At 35.7% G+C, this 21,312-nt stretch overlaps 1 protein-coding gene across 1 annotated transcript; it reads right to left on the bottom strand.

The window, feature by feature from the left end:
• Window positions 1-5,729: 5,729 nt before the first annotated feature.
• rab31 (RAB31, member RAS oncogene family) lies at window positions 5,730-21,262 on the bottom strand. The gene is made up of 7 exons (XM_067364261.1): window positions 18,720-21,262; window positions 17,691-17,770; window positions 16,955-17,036; window positions 12,792-12,863; window positions 10,169-10,275; window positions 9,387-9,496; window positions 5,730-7,884 (listed from the first exon to the last, which is right to left on the bottom strand). Exons 1-7 carry the CDS (start codon window positions 18,753-18,755, stop codon window positions 7,787-7,789), a joined length of 585 nt encoding a protein of 194 aa, XP_067220362.1. The 5' UTR covers window positions 18,756-21,262; the 3' UTR covers window positions 5,730-7,786.
• Between the last annotated feature and the right edge of the window lie 50 nt (window positions 21,263-21,312).

The raw sequence follows: 21,312 nt of genomic DNA on the forward strand, positions 1-21,312 counted from the left end.
AAATATCACATGGTCCTAAGTATTCAGACCCTTTGCTGTGACACTCATATATTTAACTCCGGTGCTGTCCATTTCTTCTGATCATCCTTGAGATGGTTTTACACCTTCATTTGAGTCTAGCTGTGTTTGATTATACTGATTGGACTTGATTAGGACAGCCACAAACCTGTCTATATAAGACTTTACAGCTCACAGTGCATGTCAGAGCAAATGAGAATCATGAGGTCAAAGGAACTGCCTGAAGAGCTCAGAAACAGAATTGTGGCAAGGCACAGATCTGGCCAAGGTTACAAAAAAATTTCTGCTGCACTTAAGGTTCCTAAGAGCACAGTGGCCTCCATAATCCTTAAATGGAAGACGTTTGGGATGACCAGAACCCTTCCTAGAGCTGGCCGTCTGGCCAAACTGAGCTATCGGGGGAGAAGAGCCTTGCTGAGAGAGGTAAAGAAGAACCCAAAGATTACTGTGGCTGAGCTCCAGAGATGCAGTCAGGAGATGGGAGAAAGTTGTAGAAAGTCAACCATCACTGCAGCCCTCCACCAGTCGGGGCTTTGTGGCAGAGTGGCCCGACGGAAGCCTCTCCTCAGTGCAAGACACATGAAAGCCCACATGGAGTTTGTTAAAAAACACCTGAAGGACTCCAAGATGGTGAGAAATAAGATTCTCTGGTCTGATGAGACCAAGATAGAACTTTTTGGCCTTAATTCTAAGCGGTATGTGTGGAGAAAACCAGGCACTGCTCATCACCTGTCCAATACAGTCCCAACAGTGAAGCGTGGTGGTGGCAGCATCATGCTGTGGGGGTGTTTTTCAGCTGCAGGGACAGGACGACTGGTTGCAATCGAGGGAAAGATGAATGCGGCCAAGTACAGGGATATCCTGGATGAAAACCTTCTCCAGAGTGCTCAGGACCTCAGACTGGGCCGAAGGTTTACCTTCCAACAAGACGATGACCCTCAGCACACAGCTAAAATAACGAAGGAGTGGCTTCACAACAACTCCGTGACTGTTCTTGAATGGCCCAGCCAGAGCCCTGACTTAAACCCAACTGAGCATCTCTGGAGAGACCTAAAAATGGCCGTCCACCAACGTTTACCATCCAACCTGACAGAACTGGAGAGGATCTGCAAGGAAGAATGGCAGAGGATCCCCAAATCCAGGTGTGAAAAACTTGTTGCATCTTTCCCAAAAAGACTCATGGCTGTATTAGTTCAAAAGGGTGCTTCTACTAAATACTGAGCAAAGGGTCTGAATACTTAGGACCATGTGATATTTCAGTTTTTCTTTTTTAATAAATCTGCAAAAATGTCAACAATTCTGTGTTTTTCTGTCAATATGGGGTGCTGTGTGTACATTAATGAGGAAAAAAATGAACTTAAATGATTTTAGCAAATGGCTGCAATATAACAAAGAGTGAAAAATTTAAGGGGGTCTGAATACTTTCCGTACCCACTGTACCTGATGAAATATTATAGGCTTATATGAGGAGTCTTTGAGTATTGAGTTGTTCAAGACAAAAAACACTGATTAAAATAAAGGTTATAGATCCTCATCTTTAGGCATCACAGAAACTTGTTCTCTCATTTGGGAACCTTTATTTTAACAAGTGCAGGTGCCACCAAACATGTTTGAGAAAATGTCACGGTATGATATTTTAACAAGCAGTGTAAACAACAGGTCTAATGATCTCTGCCAAGTTACTTACTGAACACTTACTGAACTCAGTTGAACTCTGGGAAGAGGAAGAGGGATGAAGCCGCTGCTTCCACATACATCTACAGTGACCTACAATCACAGAAACTGAATGGTTACTGCCATGAAGCACACAAATGCTATTTTAACATCCATTCACGCCATCGTGCAAAGACTCACAATCAAACTCAAACAGTGACATTCTACTAAAAGCAGAGCTCAGACAAAAATAGGCCATTTTCCAGCTACTTTGTGAGGTAGAAAAGGAGTCAGTGCGCACAAAGCGTGGATGACAATAACATCTGAACCCCTGTGAACCTCCGTGAAAGAATAATAAAATGATCATCTCAGGAAACCACAGAGTGAAAACCTGCTTCCCCATCCGCCGCTGCTGTTGTTTCTTCCCAGCTCGTTCCCATGGTGATGCGGGCTACACGATTTACTGACATTTGGCCACAAGTTATTTTGTTCCGCTCTCCTCTCTTGAATCGCCCACTTGTCTCCTCAGTGAGAAAGTCCAGGCTAGCAGTGGGCGTCCGCACGTGGATCTGTTAAACACAAGGAGAAGCGTGGAGAAGAGCGTAATATACCCAAACGTCAACCTGTCACAAACACCCATCGGCCAAGGACACCTGCGTCACCTTTGGCTATCACAAAGGTCACTCGGGTATTACGAGCGTTTTACCCGAGAGAGAATCCGCGGGGTCAGCCAGAGTTAGTGGAGCTTAAGGAGTAATTTACACAGGACAAAAGCCTTTATTTTCCTGGCCGAAACAAGACAATTGCAAGAAAATGTTCCATTTCCTTTCCTTTTCAATGAGTTTCCAAAGGTTTCTAATCAAAACAATACTCGAACCTCAGGTCAAGTTGTGCTTGACAAAGCTTTGACCTGGCAGATAAAGTAAAACCCATCAAATTCTAAAAAGGAATGGAACTTTAATAAACTATCCACCTTATTTTGCACTGTGGAAGTACAGCATATTATGGTAGAAGTCGAAATGATGACATACATATTTCTGAGATTAAATGACAAAATGACATACTAAGAATGAGATGAAAAGTCGAAGACATGAAGACATGAGTAAAAATTGAGACAAAAAGTCACAATTAGGCCCCGAGCACCGATGGTTTGAGGACCCTATTGTAATTGCTGTCAATTATTCTTCTTTTCCGAAATGAATCACATTTTTGAGAGCCTAATCATGCTTGAAAACTCATGAAACTTTGCACACGGATCAGATATGGGTTTCAGAATTAGATTTGGCAAAATGACTCGATAGCGGCACCTACAAAATTTAAATTAAGCGCCCTTCGCGCTACGTTTCATGTACAGGTATGAAATTCGGTAGACAGATGTAACAGCCCAATACATACAAAAAGTCCCTGGGTTCCAAATCTGAAAACCCAACAGGAAGTGAGGTATTTTGAATCTTCTCTGCAAAATGTACCAACAATACTGAAAGTGGAAGCATGTGCAAGCTGTTTATTTGTGTTTATAAAGTTGTATTTTTTTCGAAAATGACCGATCATTTTGCTAGATAAGACCCTTATTCCTCGTCTGGTATCGTTTTAAGCTCTTTGAAGCTGCACTGAAACTGTAATTTTGACCTTCAACCGTCTGGAGGCTATTGAAGTCCACTATAGGGAGAATAATCCTGGAATGTTTTCTTCAAAAACCTTAATTTCTTTTCGACTGAAGAAAGAAAGACATGAACATCTTGGATGACATGGGTGTGAGTAAATTATCAGGAAAAGTTTATTTGAAAGTGGACTAATCCTTTAAATACACCATGAAGTACCAAACATGCTAGAAACATGTTAAATCATGCAACACTTAACTAAATGCTCAAGTATGTGATTAACGCCACGAAACAGGAAGTTGTTGTTACTCAGGCATACAATGTCCGATCTGCTCCGAGCTTCATGTTTGATAATAGTCCTAGCCTGAAGACATCTACATGCCAATATTGAGTAATAGTCAAAACGCCACCTGTTGGCAGCAGGAAGTGTTGCACGTTGTAATGACTTTGCCATAATTATCCTGTATTTACTCACTTACATGCATGTCACCCACCGTTCACTGTATGGCCACCGGATGCGAGGGCCCTTTCATCGCTGCTTGCAGCTTTAATTATGAGTATATTTTATGCTAATTTCAACTTATTCAAATTTATGAGATGAAACGTAAATAATGGCATTCTAAGTCATAAGATGAAAAGTCAAAATAACTGAAATCATAATCAGGACAGCGCTAAATTATTATATACTAAATCAAAATGATGAAATAAAAATCTAAATAATGCCATACTAAATTGAAATTATAGAATAAATCAAATTATGCCATAAAAATTCATATGAAGCAGATGACAACATTGTACAATCAAGTTTACAAATGGCCATGTCCGCTTGCTCTTACATTAAAAATAAGGATAGGATAGGAAAATACTTGTTTTGCCATCATATTTTCACTTTATATGATGTGACAAACAAGATGGTAAAGAAGAGTCCTAATTAGTGGTGCTTACTAAGCCTAAGATCTTTGCTGCTGCTTATGTCTCATGCCATACACTTTGTGCTAAAACATACCTCAAACTTTACAGCTTGACAACATGTGCAATAACTTTTCTAAGGTTTAGACTTTCCATTTTCACCTGGCGGATAATAAAAAAGGAAAAGATATCCCATAAACTTTGAAGAGGGGAGCCGAGCCATATCTAGAGACCAGAATGTCATATAGACTTTAACTCGGGTCAGTAAGCAACCATCCAGCAACCACTCAGAACCATATAGCAAGGTGCTAACGTGAAGTATAGTTGAGTGTTGTCAGTGCCGCAGTAATACAAGAATTCATGTGCCTGGGACCCAGTGAAGCACGCGTAAATAGTGAAGAGAAGAAGACCGAACACTGAGGATCACCAGATTCCACTCGCTTTGAAGAAACCATGAATGACGTACCTGTCGAAAGTTACAGAAAGGTCATGATACGTCCATGTATGCTGGACACTCATTTGCTTCTCTTCCTTCATTACTTTGTCCAATTCATTCATAAAAATAATAATAATAATAATAATAATAAATCAATATACACACATATATTCAAACATACACTACTGTTCAAAAGTTTGGGGTCAAGAAGATTTTTTTTAAAGAGATATTAATACTTCTATTCAGCAAGGATGCATTATATTGATCAATATTTAGAGTAATTTATGTTACAAAATATTCCTCTTTCAAGAAAATGCTGTTCGTTTGAACTTTCTCTTCATCAAAGAATCCTGAAAAAAAAGAGAGATGTATTTATCAAGGTTTCCACAAAACTGTTGTCAACATGGATAATAATCAGAAATGTTTCTTGAGCAGCAAATCAGCATATTTGTGAAGGATCATGTGACACTGAAGACTGGAAATTCAGCTTTGCATTACAGAAATAAATTACATAAAAACATTTAAAAATCTTCCCAATCCCAAACTTTGAATGGCAGTGTACATAGATAATTTTTTAGTTTAAGTTTACAGTTGTCTACAAAACTAATTTCAAATGTTTTTAAGATCCTGCAAAGCATAAACTCAGTCAAGCGTGTCCAAACTTTTGACTGCTATAGGTTAAACCGAATGTGGTTTCTTTTTGTTTTTAACAAGCATCTGCAGTCAACATGGTTGTCAACACTATTAAAATGTTAAAATGGTACCAGTATCCAAACACCACACAGAAAAAAAGAGCATTTAACTGACTCAGATATTTTGCTCAGGAAAAGCTACTGCTGAAATACAGTAGCATGAAGAAAAGTTTAGATCTGTAGTTCACTTAAACAAAAAAAAAAAAAAAAAAAAAAAAAGAAAAAGAAAGAAATTGGACAGCTGTAGCTGCCGGTGTGCTAAATTGCCCCTTTGGGATTTATAAAATCCAATTGTACTGTTTTTTCATCTTCTGAAATAATTAGATCTTCAGCACTGTCCAAATCTGTAGCAATACTCATAAATCAAAATAATTTCATTTAATACAAAGAAAATACTCGATAACATTTTAAGCAAACATTTGTAGTTTATTTATGACATCTGGTACAAAATGTGTTGGATACCATTGTCACAACATCACATAAAACAAAAATTAAGTTAACTAACAAAAGGAAGGTTTAAAAGTACAAATATGACGTTATTTACAAAATGTATAAAATGATAATTATCACCAGATCTCACCCAGTTAGGTTAAGGCATCGACGTGAATTCACACTAAATTTTAATCATTCTAACATTTATTTTAGAAAAGAGATCTAAATATATAGATATACTTATATTAAATGTTATATTGTATGTGATGCTTTATGATTAGAACTGTTAAACTGTTAGAACTACTACATGTTATGTGATACATGTGTGATTTTGCCAGCTGACAGAAAAGATCCTTCTGATTACAAAATTGAAAAACTACAGGACAGGTAATCAATCCTCCCACAACCACACCAAGGCAGGCTGATTACGTAAGAGAACACACAATTACGCTGCTTTTATGCTTTTAGCCTTAAAGGTGAAGTGTGTAATTTCTGAAGCACTAGTGTCACCAAATGGAATAGCAAAAATAATGAGCCAACCAATGGACGAATCACTGTCAGTCAAACAAATAGTCCTGTCCCAGCGAAGATTGCTGTGTGAGGTTGGTTGGGATGCTTAAAGTAAAGTAATTTAATGACAGCACAGCAGAATCACAGTGTTTAAACTTTTTGGGGCAATGTTGTACATATTTAGTGATCAGCTAATAAGTGTACCTGTTTAACAGAATTTTGTCATTTCCTAAAAACCATTGAAAAACACATTGTTAGACATTTTAGTAGAGGGGAAAAAGTCTTTTCAACCTTTTTTTCCACTGACAGCAACAGGTGAGCAGAAAACTGTTGTTCACAGTAAAGCCAATTGTGCCCTCTGGTGGCACAATTCAAATTTTCATTTGATAAAGGGGTAAATATTTCACACGAGTTTTAAATGTTCATGAAAGGAATAATAATACAAAAAAAATACCAAAATTATAATTAACTAACTCACTTTTCCAGGATAAATAAATTGGTAACACTTCATTTTACAGTGCCCATTTAATGAATTACTAAAATAAAAACAATAACTATGTGCAATTACACACAGCACTACAAAAAAATGACGTTAAACGGATGTGGTTTACTAGTATTATGCAGTTGAAGTATGTAAAAACATACACTCTTGAAAATAAAAGTTCCAAAAGGGGTTTTCACAGCAATGCAATAGAACAGGGGTGTCCAAACTCGGTCCACTGTCCTGCAGAGTTTAGTTGCAACCCCAATTAAACACACCTGAACTAGTTAATCAAGGTCTGATTAGGCATACTAGAAACTTCCAGGCAGGTGTGTTGAGGAAAGTTGGAGCTAAACTCTGCAGGACAGTGGCCCTCCAGGATCAAGTTTGGAGACCCCTGCCATAGATGAACCATTTTTGGTTCCCCAAAAGAACCTTTCAGTGAACAGTTCTTGAAAGAATCATTATTTTTTTTAGTGTAAAGAGTATTTTAATAATCAGAAAAACCCTTTTCCACTATAAAGAACCTTTTGTGGAATGTAAAAGTTCCATGGATGTTAAGGGTTCTTTTTGGAACCACTGAAGCAATAGAGAACCTTTCTGTTTAGGAGTGTTGAACACTGTAATACAAAGTGTGACCAACATATTTGCAAATCTCTATGTCATTTACATCACACTATCATGCCATTGTAAGTGGTCAAATAAAGCCAGATTAGAAATAACCAATCAAAGCTTTTGTTTTTAAAACTTGAAATGACAATCTCAAACATAAAAATGGCATTTCTAAGGCACTTATTATTGTGTAAACATAGCGCTAACTACTACTAGACAACATTTAAATTTAACACAATGTTGCATTTAAAAAGACTTGATATTAAAATTCTTTCAAGTTGTGATAACTCACCTCCTGAAGTTGCTCAGCATCACTGCAATATTCAGAAAACATTACGACTTGGTATAAAACTGTTCAGCTGCAGAATTGCTGTGTTTCCTACTGTAATATACATGTTTGTCAGTCATTTGACTGTATCCTCTTCATGTGGCTTGCGGATGTTTAACAGCAGCGTTTGGTGGAGGGAGGAGGCTGTCGTGTCAGTTTAAAGGATTCCTGGCTGTCGGCGTCCGTGTTCTCCAGCGGAGGGATCTGTCGACCTACGCACAGATGTGAGAATATGAACAATTATGCCACATATAGTTAGTGTGCGCGTGTCGTTGCATTATATAATACAGTGGCAGCTAGCAGACAATGAAACTCAATCTTTCAAAATACAAACTGATGTTAAATGTGACAGAGGTGATGAAGATTAAATAAGTTAAAATTAGCGTTGTGTCATCATTGCTGACAACTAGAACGAAAAACTTCACTAACTCTGCACATAAATTTATTAAAAGGTTTTTAATGTTTTTGAAAGACTCTTCTGCTCACCAATGCTGCACTTATTTGATCAAAAAAAAACTATTTTATAATATGTAAAATATGTTTTCTGTTTTAATATATTTTAAAATGTAATTTATTTCTATTTAAGCTGAATTTTCAGCATCATTACTCCAGTCTTCAGTGTCACATGATCCTTCAGAAATCATTCTAATATGATGATTTGCTGCTCAAGAAACATTTATGATTATTATAAATGTTGAAAACAGATGTTTTTGAACAGTTTATTTGAAATAGAAATCTTTGATAATATAAATGCCTTTACTTTCACTTTTGAATGTATTTAAAACAAAACTTATTGTAGTAGAGTAGTTGTGTGTTTTTATGCAAATTCCCATTCTCATCATATACAGTTGTGTTCAAAATAATAGCAGTCCAACATCACTAACCAGATCAATCATTGTTTTTGATAGAAATTATATTTCTACATGGCAAATATTTTACTAATAGATGTAGTAGAGTAATAGAAAACCAACAGACACAATAGTCATGACATGCATGCTGCTGATTATGTGTAATTGAATCATTAATTGAAATGGGTGTGTTCAAAATAATAGCAGTGTAGAGTTCAATTAGAGATTAATCAATTTCAATTAATTCTGTGAAAAAACAAAACTTAGGCGGAAGTAGCGATCCAGTGTTTACAGAGTGAATGTGCAAAGATTAAGTCAAACGGCCTTTAAAAAAAGGTAAAATAATGATGTCGGATGATTTTGAAGTTGGAAGAAAGTGAGTTTGAGTTTGTCGCCCTACAGTACTTCCACCTACGTCACACCTGACCTTTCAACGTGATTACATAATGCGTGGCGAATCGCAAAGCAGTGCATTTTCAGCATTTGGACCTTCAACCCATTGTTAGTTGTAGAAATCCACTACAGGATATGGAGAAAAATCCTGGAATGTTTTCCTCAAAAATCTTAATTTCTTTTCGACTGAAGAAAGAAAGACATAAACATCTTGGATGACATGGGGGTGAGGAAATGATCAGGAAATTTGAATTCTGAAGTGAACTAATCCTTTAAGTGTCTTTTCTATTAGAATAGTAAATCACTAACTTGAGATCACTTTGTAAAAAGCTGCAAAATGAGAGTGAATGAGGGAGAAGATGATATACAGTGTCAAAAATACAAAAAAAAACACAAAAAAAAAACCCTATAGCTGCAGACAGTGTTCAGGTATGCTGTAGCGTGGACACTTGACTAGTTTTAGTAATACTTACTGATTTTCTGGAACAGCTCCTCTATGTTAACTGCATTTCTGGCACTGGTCTCCATAAATATGGCAGCAATGGACTCTGCAAAATCTTTCGCTTCTTTAGTTGGAACTTCCCTACAAAAAAAACAAACAAACATTGAATAGGAGTAAATAATCAGCTTGAGGGGCGCGTCCAACCAAGGGCAAGACTGAAACAAACTGCAGAGGGGTTCGTCTTAAATGGACTGCCAGCAAATGTTGAGCTATTATACAGACGCAAAGGCTGACTGTCAGGAAAATTATAAGGGAATAGTGATTAAGCATGATTAAAATTAGGTGGAAATGGCTTAATTAACAGCTCAGCAAAGCTATAATTGAAGGTGAAGTTTGTTGCCACTGAGATGTGGTGCATGCATTTCTCAGGACTGAAAAATAAACTCTAATCACAACTAAAGTGAAACAACATTCGCAAACCATCTTGCTTCCACAATGTAAAGTTAAACAGGATATTTAATGAAGAAAACTTAGGGCCTTACTTTATTTTATCCATTAGGATTTGACTGGATTGCAAGTTATTACATTTTGATGAAAGATTATAATTTTATTTCTTTGAAATAACATGCTCTTATGAATCATGCACATTAAGATTGTCAATAGGGTCAGTTTTGATTTCATGTCAACTACAAGTTAAATGACCACATGTATAGCTTAAGACATGAAAATCTAAGCATGAGTGGCTGGAGGTTTTGGAAAGAAACTCCAGAGAATATAATACATTCTCAGAGACAGGAAGAGTGTTTTATTAACCTGATGTCACCCAGATCATTCTTATTTCCTGCTATGGCTACGACTATATCCTCTGGCCCGTGTTCCTTCAGCTCCTTTACCCACTTCTTTAACGTCTGGAAAGAGTCCTGCAGAAACCAGACACATCACAAAACAAGCAACTCAAAAACATAGGCTGCTTTTTCATTGATCAGAGACTGTCATCATTTACTCAACCAACCTGTAAGACTCTTTGAAACACAAATTAAGATATTTCTAATGAAACGTTTCTGCTTTGTGAAAGGTTCAATGAAAGGTTTATATTCCTCCATTGAAAGTAAAGGTAACCAATGTGATGCGAACTATGTATGCATGTCGATCGTTGTTTAAATGTAAATAAAAGCCTAAATTAAATATGTTGTTTAGCATATAAAGCGATCACATCTCTTCAAAAGATTTGGATTAAACTGTTTGATTCATGTGGATTTGTTTTACCTACTGTACACCTTTTATAATCCTTTTGTATCTTTAAAGTTTTAGTTATGTGGACTTTCAATGGAGTGACAAAACTTTTCATTTGTGTTTCGAAGTTATATAGGTTTGGAATAAACTAATTCTTTAATTGAGATTTCAAAAATGTAATTGAAATATCAACTTTGCCTCAGATGTTTCTCCTGAAATTTCTCCTGAGATAAAATGACACAAACGAGTCAACAGTTGTCATCTAGTAAGAGTATAGAGCTGTAAAATTTTGATAGCAGCTCAGGTAATTTGATCTTTGAAGAATTAAGAGAAATTCTCATATTGAGATCTCTGACGTTTGTCGTGAAGAAACACGGGCAACGGTATGAGACAGTAGCTATGTTTCCACCCACCTATTTTATGCAAATTTGGGGTATATCGTATAAAACATTTTTTTTTTTTTAAATGACAGAAATGCCAAGATATGCAAAAATTCTAAAAATGCACATAAAAAATGTATGCGCTCAATCGATTGTGGATCATTTTTTATCTGATAAGAAGACATATACTATGATGGAAACACATTTACTGAATAAATCCCTTGATGCACAACCAAAATCTCACATGACTTTGCCTCAACTGTGGACGTGACTGGATAGCTGGAATAACCAGTGGACTGGTTTCATTGCACACACAGCATCTCAAAAGTTCAAATAACTGCGCCAAAATATCAGAATGATTTCCCTCCCAGAAGTGTCTCACATGATTACGTCCCCAAACACCAGCATCCGAACGCAAGATGACATGACAGCGTTTATTGTTTTTCATCTGCACGCTCTGAGGCTCAAGTCATTTAGAGAACAACAGTGGCTTTACCGATTGCAGCAACTTCCATTTTTATTACATATATTTCATGCTAATCTCCTAAAAAGTTACTATTTTCTTCTCTTGAACACATGGGATGGAAACAATGCTTTATTTGCAAATGTTTTATGCAATATTCCAATTTTGCACACAAGTTAAATTCACAACTTCTGATGGAAACATAGCTACTGATGGCACACGTGTGATTACTGGGGTCTTTTTCTCATGAGCAAAATCAGGAAATGTTAGTACAGTGGCATGAAAAAGTATGTGAACCCCTTGCAGAATCTGTGAAAATGGGCATATTTGAACCCTTTCTAGCAGTGACTGTAGGATTTTGAGATTCATCTTTTCACACTGAGGACAATTGAGGGACTCAAACTCAACTATTAAAAAAGGTTCAAACATTCACTGATGCTCCAGAAGGAAACACGATACATTAAAAAAACTTTTGAATTCAAATATCAAGGTAAATTGTACTTAATTTTTCTGCCGGGAAACATGTAAGTATCTTCTGTTGGTTCCGAAGGGCAGTACTAAATGAAAAACAATGATATTTCAACAAAATAAGAAAAATTGTGACATCTTCATCCTGTTCAAAAGTTTTCACCCCCCGGCTCTTAATGCATCGTGTTTCCTTCTGAAACATCAGTGAATGTTTGAACCTTTTTTAATAGTTGAGTTTGAGTCCCTCAGTTGTCCTCAGTGTGAAAACACAGATCTCAAAATCATACAGTCACTGCTGGAAAGGGTTCAAATATGCAAAAACTCTTGAAAACTTATGAATCTGCAGGAGCTGGAGGATTTTTCTGAAGAACAGAGCTCAGTTTAACTGCTCAGGACAAACAAGAGACTCATGAAGAACCATCACAAAACATAAAAACAGTCGTGGATCATCAGGTGACACACACAGAATTGAGAATCAATGCTTCACATACTTTTGAATGGGATTATTTTAATAAATTCAGATATTGTTTTGTCTTGTGAACTAAATGCAAACATCTTTTATGTAAAATATCTTACTTAGGACAGTACTAAACAAAAAATAACATGCATTTTTATCATCCCTCTTATTTTATTAAAATAATTCTCATTTTCACAGATTCTGCAAGGGGTTCTCCATTTAATCTCATTGCTGTTTAGGAGAAACAACTGATATACAAGCGAGATCTCATTTGTGATTTCTCTTTCCAAAATTATTGTTTCCTAAAAAAATTGTAAACAAATAAACAAAATGGCATATTATTTAAGTATATTGCACCTTAAACAGTTAAATGTGTTTTTTAAATAGAAAACAACTTGGAAATGAATTGCACAAACATACTATAATACAACTTACAAGTTTTGTGATGTCATAAACAATGACAGCCGCTGCAGAGCCTCTGTAATACATGGGAGCCAACGAATGAAACTGGAGGAAAATAAGATACACTCTGTCAATATTTGGGGCTTTTAATTAAAGATAGTAACATTTATTTTGATGACTAGGCTATATTAACATAAATGGTATGTGTTAAGTAAGACAAACACCACTACTGCCATTGCTCAGGCAAAGTTTGCACCGGAAAACACCACTCACATTTTCTTAAAAAAAAAAAAGTATGTAGTTGCTGTAAACAGCATTAATGTTTTCATAAAGCATATTAGGATCACTTTGGTGGTTTCAGTTCAGACAGATGCAGGAGATTTGCTGTAAAGAAAGAGACAGCAATTACGTCTGAGCGAGTTCAAAGGGAGACACATATTTTCCGAGCGATCTGAACAGACTCACAAGCTAATAGTGAACATACAGACGTGAACACAAAGTCACGCCAGCCCTTCTCCAACTCTCACACACACACATTTCCACCACACCCAATGAGTCAGTGAACTCTAAACTGTGTGTGTGTGTGTGTGTGTTGGAAATGAAATGTGATTTCTCATACTAACTGATGACAAATGTGACACAGAGGTCTGACCTAGAATTGTCTTGCATCCTTTAATGTTGTGTTAAAGGGATAGTTCTTCCAAAAATAAACTTCTGTCATTATTTACTCACACACAAGATGTTACAATCGTAAATGACAGAAGTTTTCCTTTTTGAGTGAACTATTGCTTTGCGTTGGGAATTAAAGGTCACATATACACTGACGGGAATCCGATGAGGGTGGAGAACAGAGATGAACACTATGGATCATGGGATGGAGTGGGCATTATCAGCTCAAATCTGATGCCACGTCATTTATTATTTTCATAAGTTCAGTGTTGTGGTTGTATGACAAAGTTATGCAGTATTATAGGGCTGGGCGGCATATCTAGTTTGTACGTTATTTTGATATATTTTTATTATAAACAATATGGAATGAGGCAAAACAGTCTGTATCGATATACAGTAGTTTGATATGAGCACAATTGAAAAATAGTGGAGTGTGGAAAGTGCATATTTCACTGAGACAAACATGAAACATGCTTTATATTAAAGGATTAGTTCACTTTTAAATGAACTTTTCCTGATAATTTACTCACCCCCATGTCATCCAAGATGTCCATGACTTTCTTTCTTCAGTCGAAAAGAAATTAAAGGTTTTGATGAAAACATTTCAGGATTTTTCTCCTTATAGTAGACTTCAATGGGCACCAAACAGTTGAAGGTCAAAATTAGTTTTACTGCAGCTTCAAATTGTTCAACACGATCCCAGATTATCCAATCCCAGCGTATTACTGCCATTCACGGGTCAAAGTTTGAACTAATTGTTATATACTATTGAACTAGCATATTGCATATAAAAATTTGTTCAAACTTTGACCTGTGGAGGGCAGTATTATGCTTAGCAGCATCTACACTGCTGGAATTCTAATAGAGGAGAAGAAGAAGAAGAGAGCTAGTTCAAGATGAGCATTTATGGTTAAAAATTATATAATTTTCAATTTTTTTCAGAAAATGAGTGATGGTTTCACTAGATAAGACCCTTATTTCTCATCTGGGATCGTGTTGAACAATTTGAAGCTGCAGTGAAACTAATTATGGCCTTCCACTGTTTGGTGCCCATTGAAGTCTACTATAAGGAGAAAAATCTTGAAATGTTTTCATCAAAAAATTTAATTTCTTTTCGACTGAAGAAAGAAAGACATGGACATCTTGGATGACATGGGGGTGATTAAATTATCAGGAAAAGTTTATTTGAAAGTGGACTAATCCTTTAAGGGCTTCAAAAGCGGCTTGCCCCGTCAGATACTCTGACAGAAACTCGTGCTGTGTAATGTGTTTGAGATATGCTGTTTTCCTCAGTGCATAACATTTCACAGGTATATTCTCCATCTGTTAATATTAGAAAGTACAGCAAATATTTCCATTTTGCTGTCAAGAGCGGTTGAGGCTTATGAAAGCGAGTCTCCGCTAAACCTCACAGACTTTAGTGAAAGGTGTGTGCCAAACAGACAGAGCCAATAATTCTGACAATACATTTTGTTGTTGGACAATAAATGTGCCAAATGTAGAATTTTAAACCTACAAGTGTTTTTTTTTTTTATGATAGCAGTAACTGTAAAGTGTCTATTGTAATGGGGTAATCAAAATATAATTAGTCTGTGCTTTTGTTTTTATTTATTTTCATTTTTTTACTTTAGTGAATTTTACTTCTGCTTTAAAAAGCATTCTTACTGTTTTTAGATTGTAATGTTAGAATGTTAGAATGGAATGGGATTTTAACCCTTGTTTGCACATAATATATAGTAGGGATGCACCCAGACCGATACTAGAATTGGTATCGGGCTCATGTACTTGACCGATACCTCACGTGATGTAACTGCAGTGCTTCCCACGCATAGACTTTACTTGGGCGGGCCGGCCAAGTATATTCGGAGACACATTGTTGCTTTTATTATTTTTATTCTCTTATACTTTTATATCCGCGCAAAATTATGAAACCATCCGCGATCAATTAACTAGTCGTTTCGTACCTGCTCGTTATGTGTGTGTCAGAACTGTTTACTCCCGCTAACATTCAAACGGGCGCTGCATTTTGCAAAGTCACAAGGGGGCGCTGTTGTGCTTTCTACAGGCTCGCACAACAGCGCTTCAGACTCTATGTTCAGATTGCTTCAGTGTGATTCTCAATCAATGAAAAGCGCAGATTTGTGCCAAGCGATTGCTAATGAACTCAAGTTGATGAATTATTACAATGTCTACTTTATGGCCTTTATATAAAATGTTTTAGACGATTGTAAGAATTTGAAGGATCAGCCTGCAATAGTATGACATTTCAAAATAAGAGTCCCGGTGTATTTTGGGCTTGTTTATAATTAAAAGTCACACGCTTTTTCTTTTGGGCATTATTGGTATTTTGGTTACACAATAAATTGTATTTAATTTGATTTCCATTTAATTCATAGTAAATTATTGTAGTCTCCATTTTATAAATTTTACTAGTAAAATCTGTGTCCCATTCACTGAGAGAGACACTATATGACAGCAAGGAGAACATAGGGAAATGTGAACCATTTAAATGCTGTAATTTTGCATAATTTACAATGCATAATGCATAATATTAGTATGTAATTAAATGTAATAAGTTATTTAATTAAAATTAATTTCGATAAATAAAAATACTGTTAAAGATCACACATTGTTTGTTTGTCACATGTAGTAGACCATTTTTGTGTCGTGGGTAATAGGATTTTTCACCCGGCTACCGCCGCAAGTATATTTCAAACCTGTGGGAAGCACTGAACTGACAGAATTTTCCGTACGCAGAGACACCGGTGTCAGCAGCAGAAACAATGTCAGCCTCAGAGGTGTGGAAACACTTCAAAATTAATGATGACAACACACACATTGCAAACTGCAGGGGGTGTCTCCCTCGTTAGAAATCGCGTTCCAGGGGAAGAGAAATGGGAACGCGGGGCACCGCGTCGCGACCGCAAAGGTCACTTTCGCGATCAAAGTGGCAGGGGCTCATAATAAAGTAATAATAAAGAAAACTGTCCTACATTCATTAGTCTCACTGTGTTGTGCTTGGAAAAATAAATAAAATAAAGAAAGAAATGAATAAATGTATAGGCATCTATATTGGTATAAAAAAATATTGGCACTTGTACTCGGTCCTTAAAAAATGGTATCGGTGCATCCCTAATATCATTAGCTTATATTGTTACATTCACTATATTTGTTCTCATAGCCTTCCATATGAACACTGTTTGTTGGGCAACATTGGGCAGGATGTGAAAGTAAATACAGTTTTTTTTGTTTTTTTTTAATCCAAATAGAAAAATTTAGAAAATACCGAGATATATACCATATATTGCCATTTAGCTAAAAAGTACAGAGATATTATTTTTTTGGTCAAGCCCTACAGTATTATGACATTAAGGAAGAAAAAGAGTGTCTTTGGTGAAATAAAAACGAACAAACACACAAATGAGTAAAGCACATACACATATAATACTGGCCAAAAAGGCCACAAGGTTAGACACAGTTTTCATAAAACATTCATACAATGAATTAAACAAAATAAACATTCTCACCCGTTCTTGCCCTGCGGTGTCCCAGATCAGAAACTTGTGAAGTTCATTTCCACAGGGGACGGTCTTAGTTAAAAATGATGCACTGAAAACCAAACAATTTATATATATATATATATTTTTATATATATATATATATTTTTATATATATATATATATATATATATATATATATATATATATATATATATATATCTCATTATAATAAAAATGTTTAAAATAAAAAAATAATATATACATATATAAATTAAAAGTATAATATAAAATCAATGAATAATAATAATAAAAAAAGCAAAAATTACACAATACCCTAAACTGAACTTGAATGTAACACAGACGTCATTCAAAGGGGAAATGACATCACAGTAACCGTGACTAATATATGAAGAAAAAAAACTTGCAAGAGTTTCTGTGTAAAGTGCAAACATTGCAAAACAGAAAAGCTAAAAATATCCTCTCATCTAAACGTAATGACTAACCCAACAGAGAGAAATCAGCATGTTCTGAAGTAAACAAATCTAACCAAACTGACTCTGAATCAGCTGTTCAAAACAAGACAGGACTCTGTGTTGGATCCTGAGTGTTTGACTCATAAAGGAATATTTAGACACACATTCCTCAAGCAGAGCAGAAAGAGGGAGGTCATGTCCTGAACATAAGCTGACAGAGCTGATTTCTTCCCCTCAGTTATGTGTAAATCCCTATGTCATGATTTTTTAGTAAACAGATGTGCCCCTACCCTATCGTTGGACTGATGTTGTGGTCAAAGTGATCTTGAACAAATCGACACACGATACTTGATTTCCCGACACCAGTGTCCTGTGATTATGAGAAAAAGAAAAACAAACACATATAAAGTAATAAAATATCAAATACATGAAATATTGATGTCTAAATGAGTGTCTCATTGATAAAGTGTAATGTTGGCTTCAAAAGTAATGTGCGGCTTCAAAATAGCATACTACAATACTATGCAGACTAATATATATATAACATGTGTGTGTGTGTGTGTAGTACACAATTACTGCCTGAAATATTTAGTGGCTGTTGGAAAATGGAATACTAACTGCTTACTGTATACTAGTACTGGATACTATTTTTCTTTTGAAGTATGTACAACAGTATGCGACAAAGTTTCAAACTTTAGTACGCTACATTGTTGTCACATTACCTCATTACATCACATTATCATCTCAGAACACATTTTAAATCCAGTTTTGCTTAAAAACGTCTTAACTTTAGGGTCATTTTAATTAAGTCTTAGAGATGTTGAAAATCAGTTACAACTAGGTCATATTGGTACTCCATGTACACAGAAAATCTGCATACTACGCACAGTATACATACTGCAGACACAGTAATAGTATGGTAGTGTGCTCTTACGAACCAACATGTTATGTTTCGCGTTCTATTTTAAACAGTATGCAACATGCACTATATTCTGCCCGATATGCAGTACGCCAGAATTCCATTTCGAACACGGCCAGTATCCAACAGGCAGTGACGTCATGGCCGCAAACATTCCTAAAGAATGAATTTATGCGAAAACACTTCCAGCTTTAGCTCCAACTCTCTCGTTAAATACAAATAAGTTATTTGCGGTAGCAAATCACAATGACTGAAAGAGGACCTTCGTGACGCGGTAAAACATCTCTACGCGTTAATTATGAGAAAAGGAACCAGGAATGATCACAGTTCCAGTCAGTCTATTTGTGTCGATGGATTTTGAAGCGTATGAAGCCGCAGACAGAGGATTCTCAACACTCACCCCTAGCAGACAAACTTTCAATTCCCTGATGGCCATTGTAAAGCACGTTATGGCAGCTGAAGCATTATTCTAGCAGTCTCCGGTCTTGTTTTGTCGACTCTCATCTATCACGGTCACAGCAGACTGTTCATCTGTAAAACAAACTCTGACCATCTCCTTCCCAAATCTAACGGAAACCGACTGGAGAAATTCGGCTAAGCTGTCACTCACATCACGTGATAACATTAGCCCCGCCTTAAAGAGAGAGGCACTGTAAAAAAGACTCAGGTAACAGCAACAATTCGAATTCTAATAATAATAAAACCGAGAGTGATCTGAATAATTGTCCATTATTAATAACTGGCATAAAATGTTATCATTCTAAAGAAGTCGTTTAATTATTGATGTTTTCTGCCTGGTAACTTGCACTGATAAGTCAAACAGAACCCACAGTGGTTACACAGTTTCTTGTGTTAAATTAGACCACATACCTCTTTTTTTGTCCATAATTTTGTTAATAGTACTAATCACACCAGAGGTCATCCAGCATCATCATGGCCTTCATCACAGGAGCAACAGGTTGATCCTTGAAATTCAGAATTGCATTGAAAAGCCTTCAAACTTGAGTTACTGTCCAACCTATAATTTTATTTAGACGGCAGCATTCTGTTTGCAATGATCATGAGCTACAAAAGCTTTGTCTATAATATGAAAAACTATCATTTCCAAAAGTAGATGAGAAGGTATGTATCTCTTTGAGATAAATTCTAGCAGAGACATTTTATGGGGGGGCTTTTTTTTCTCCATCTGATATAGTTGACAATCAGTCTGTCAATAGAATTATACAGTATTGAAATGCATCTCACTTACTTGACATCATGACACAAAAGAGGGGAAAACAAACAAAAAGGAAAAAGAGGATAGAAATGTGTTATATCTGAAAGAGAATAATAATACACAATCATCCAGTAGCATTCAACAAGCACTTTAGACAAAAATAATAATAAGAATAATCACAAAATAAAGTGAAATTGACAGAATAACGGTATTAAAAAGAAAAGAATTGGTAACAATCTAGTGCAAGTTTCCAATAAAACATCTATCAGTGTGTCAGAACATCTGTAACAACTGTGCCAAAACTTCAGGACCGGTTGGGTTGATCTCACAAAAAATAATGTTAATATTTCACCCCGAATCAAAAGAAAAATTAGACCTTTTGCAGGAAGAAAACAAAGCCTTTTTTTTTTTTCATCATTCTAATGGCAAATAATGTCAAAATAAGCTTCATTTTATATACTTCAAAGTATTTCTTTTGATTTTGTGGTTAAACATTTCTTCACGAGATTCACCGCATCACCTACACTTACTAAAGCATCCCATAATACCCCTCAAAATTCATCGTTAATCAAAAATATTCTTGTGCTTCATGAATTATGTCTTTAAAAACATAGTGTGACATTACGTGAAAGTATGGAAACTAACAAAAATGTTACCAATTCCACAACAAACGCTCTATAAGTGCACATCTGCACGTTTTAGTGCAGTTACAGTTTAGATGTATATTCATGTCGACTATTAAATAGGGAAATTTAGAATAAACGTTCAAAACCGATTCTTTTGAATATCTTAATAGGTAAAAAATACAATCTGGTTGTATTACAATGTCTTCAAAGTAATTCTTCTGTGCAGCAGCACACACAGTCACCTATGGCACAGTGGTTTCAGAACACACACGACTTCATTTACACTGATCTCGGTTCTAGACCTTGACCTACAACAGGAGAACTGGCAGCCAACTATGATTTTTTCCGCATTGGTAATAGGCATCCAGGATACTTCCCGGCATACTTTCCCATTTGCAATTTAATTATGAGCTAAACTGCATAAATAAAAACTGAAGTCTTTGTTAATAATAACCAATAAGGTAAAATTGCATGCTAAGCCAGGCGTCTAAAATGATGATTGCAGTTTTTGCATTGAATGTCATATGAAGATACGGATGTTTGTCGCTTTCACACAGGTTGCAATTACATTTGCTGCATCATAACATCCTATTATGCTTAACATTTCATGGCTTAGTTTCTTGAAATGCTTAGGTGAATAATAAGAAAAGATGTCCAGAGGTTACATAATCCAAATTGAAACGGAAAAATATTTTTGCATGAAGAAAATGCAAACTTATGGAGCCCCGCACATAACACACAAGAAAAAAAGTTACTAAATCATGCACAAGATTTAGTGAATCAAGGGAACAAAATGGTAAATAGAGGGAACAATTTAGTGAATCGAGGGAACATTTTTTTTCCTGCATGTCATGTGTGGCGCTTCATACAAACTAGTTTTAGGACCATTAAGATTTTTTTTTGCATTACGGCATTATTTCCATAACTATTAAGAACAATTTGCCCCTAAATTACTATAATTGAATCATGTTTAAATTTAAATCTGCATAAAGGCACTACAACAAATAATGCTTATGTATACTTTCTAATTTAAATAATACATCAATTACTTTTTCACATTTCAGTAATGAGCATTATATGAATTGTGCTTAATTGTCATGCTAATAATTTTATAATGCAATATTTTATATTATATTATATTATATATATAT

The sequence above is a fragment of the Chanodichthys erythropterus genome, chromosome 16 (genome assembly GCF_024489055.1).
Source record: "Chanodichthys erythropterus isolate Z2021 chromosome 16, ASM2448905v1, whole genome shotgun sequence".
NCBI lineage: Eukaryota > Metazoa > Chordata > Actinopteri > Cypriniformes > Xenocyprididae > Chanodichthys > Chanodichthys erythropterus.

Excerpts from the sequence above, each read along its gene's own strand:
- rab31 (XM_067364261.1), bottom strand. The coding sequence starts at position 18,755 with ATGGCCATCAGGGAATTGAAAGTTTGTCTGCTAGGG. Across the intron at positions 17,771-18,719 it reads TGAAAGTTTGTCTGCTAGGG|GACACTGGTGTCGGGAAATC; the intron begins GTGAGTGTTGAG and ends TCATAATCACAG. Across the intron at positions 10,276-12,791 it reads TTTATGACATCACAAAACTT|GACTCTTTCCAGACGTTAAA; the intron begins GTAAGTTGTATT and ends TGGTTTCTGCAG.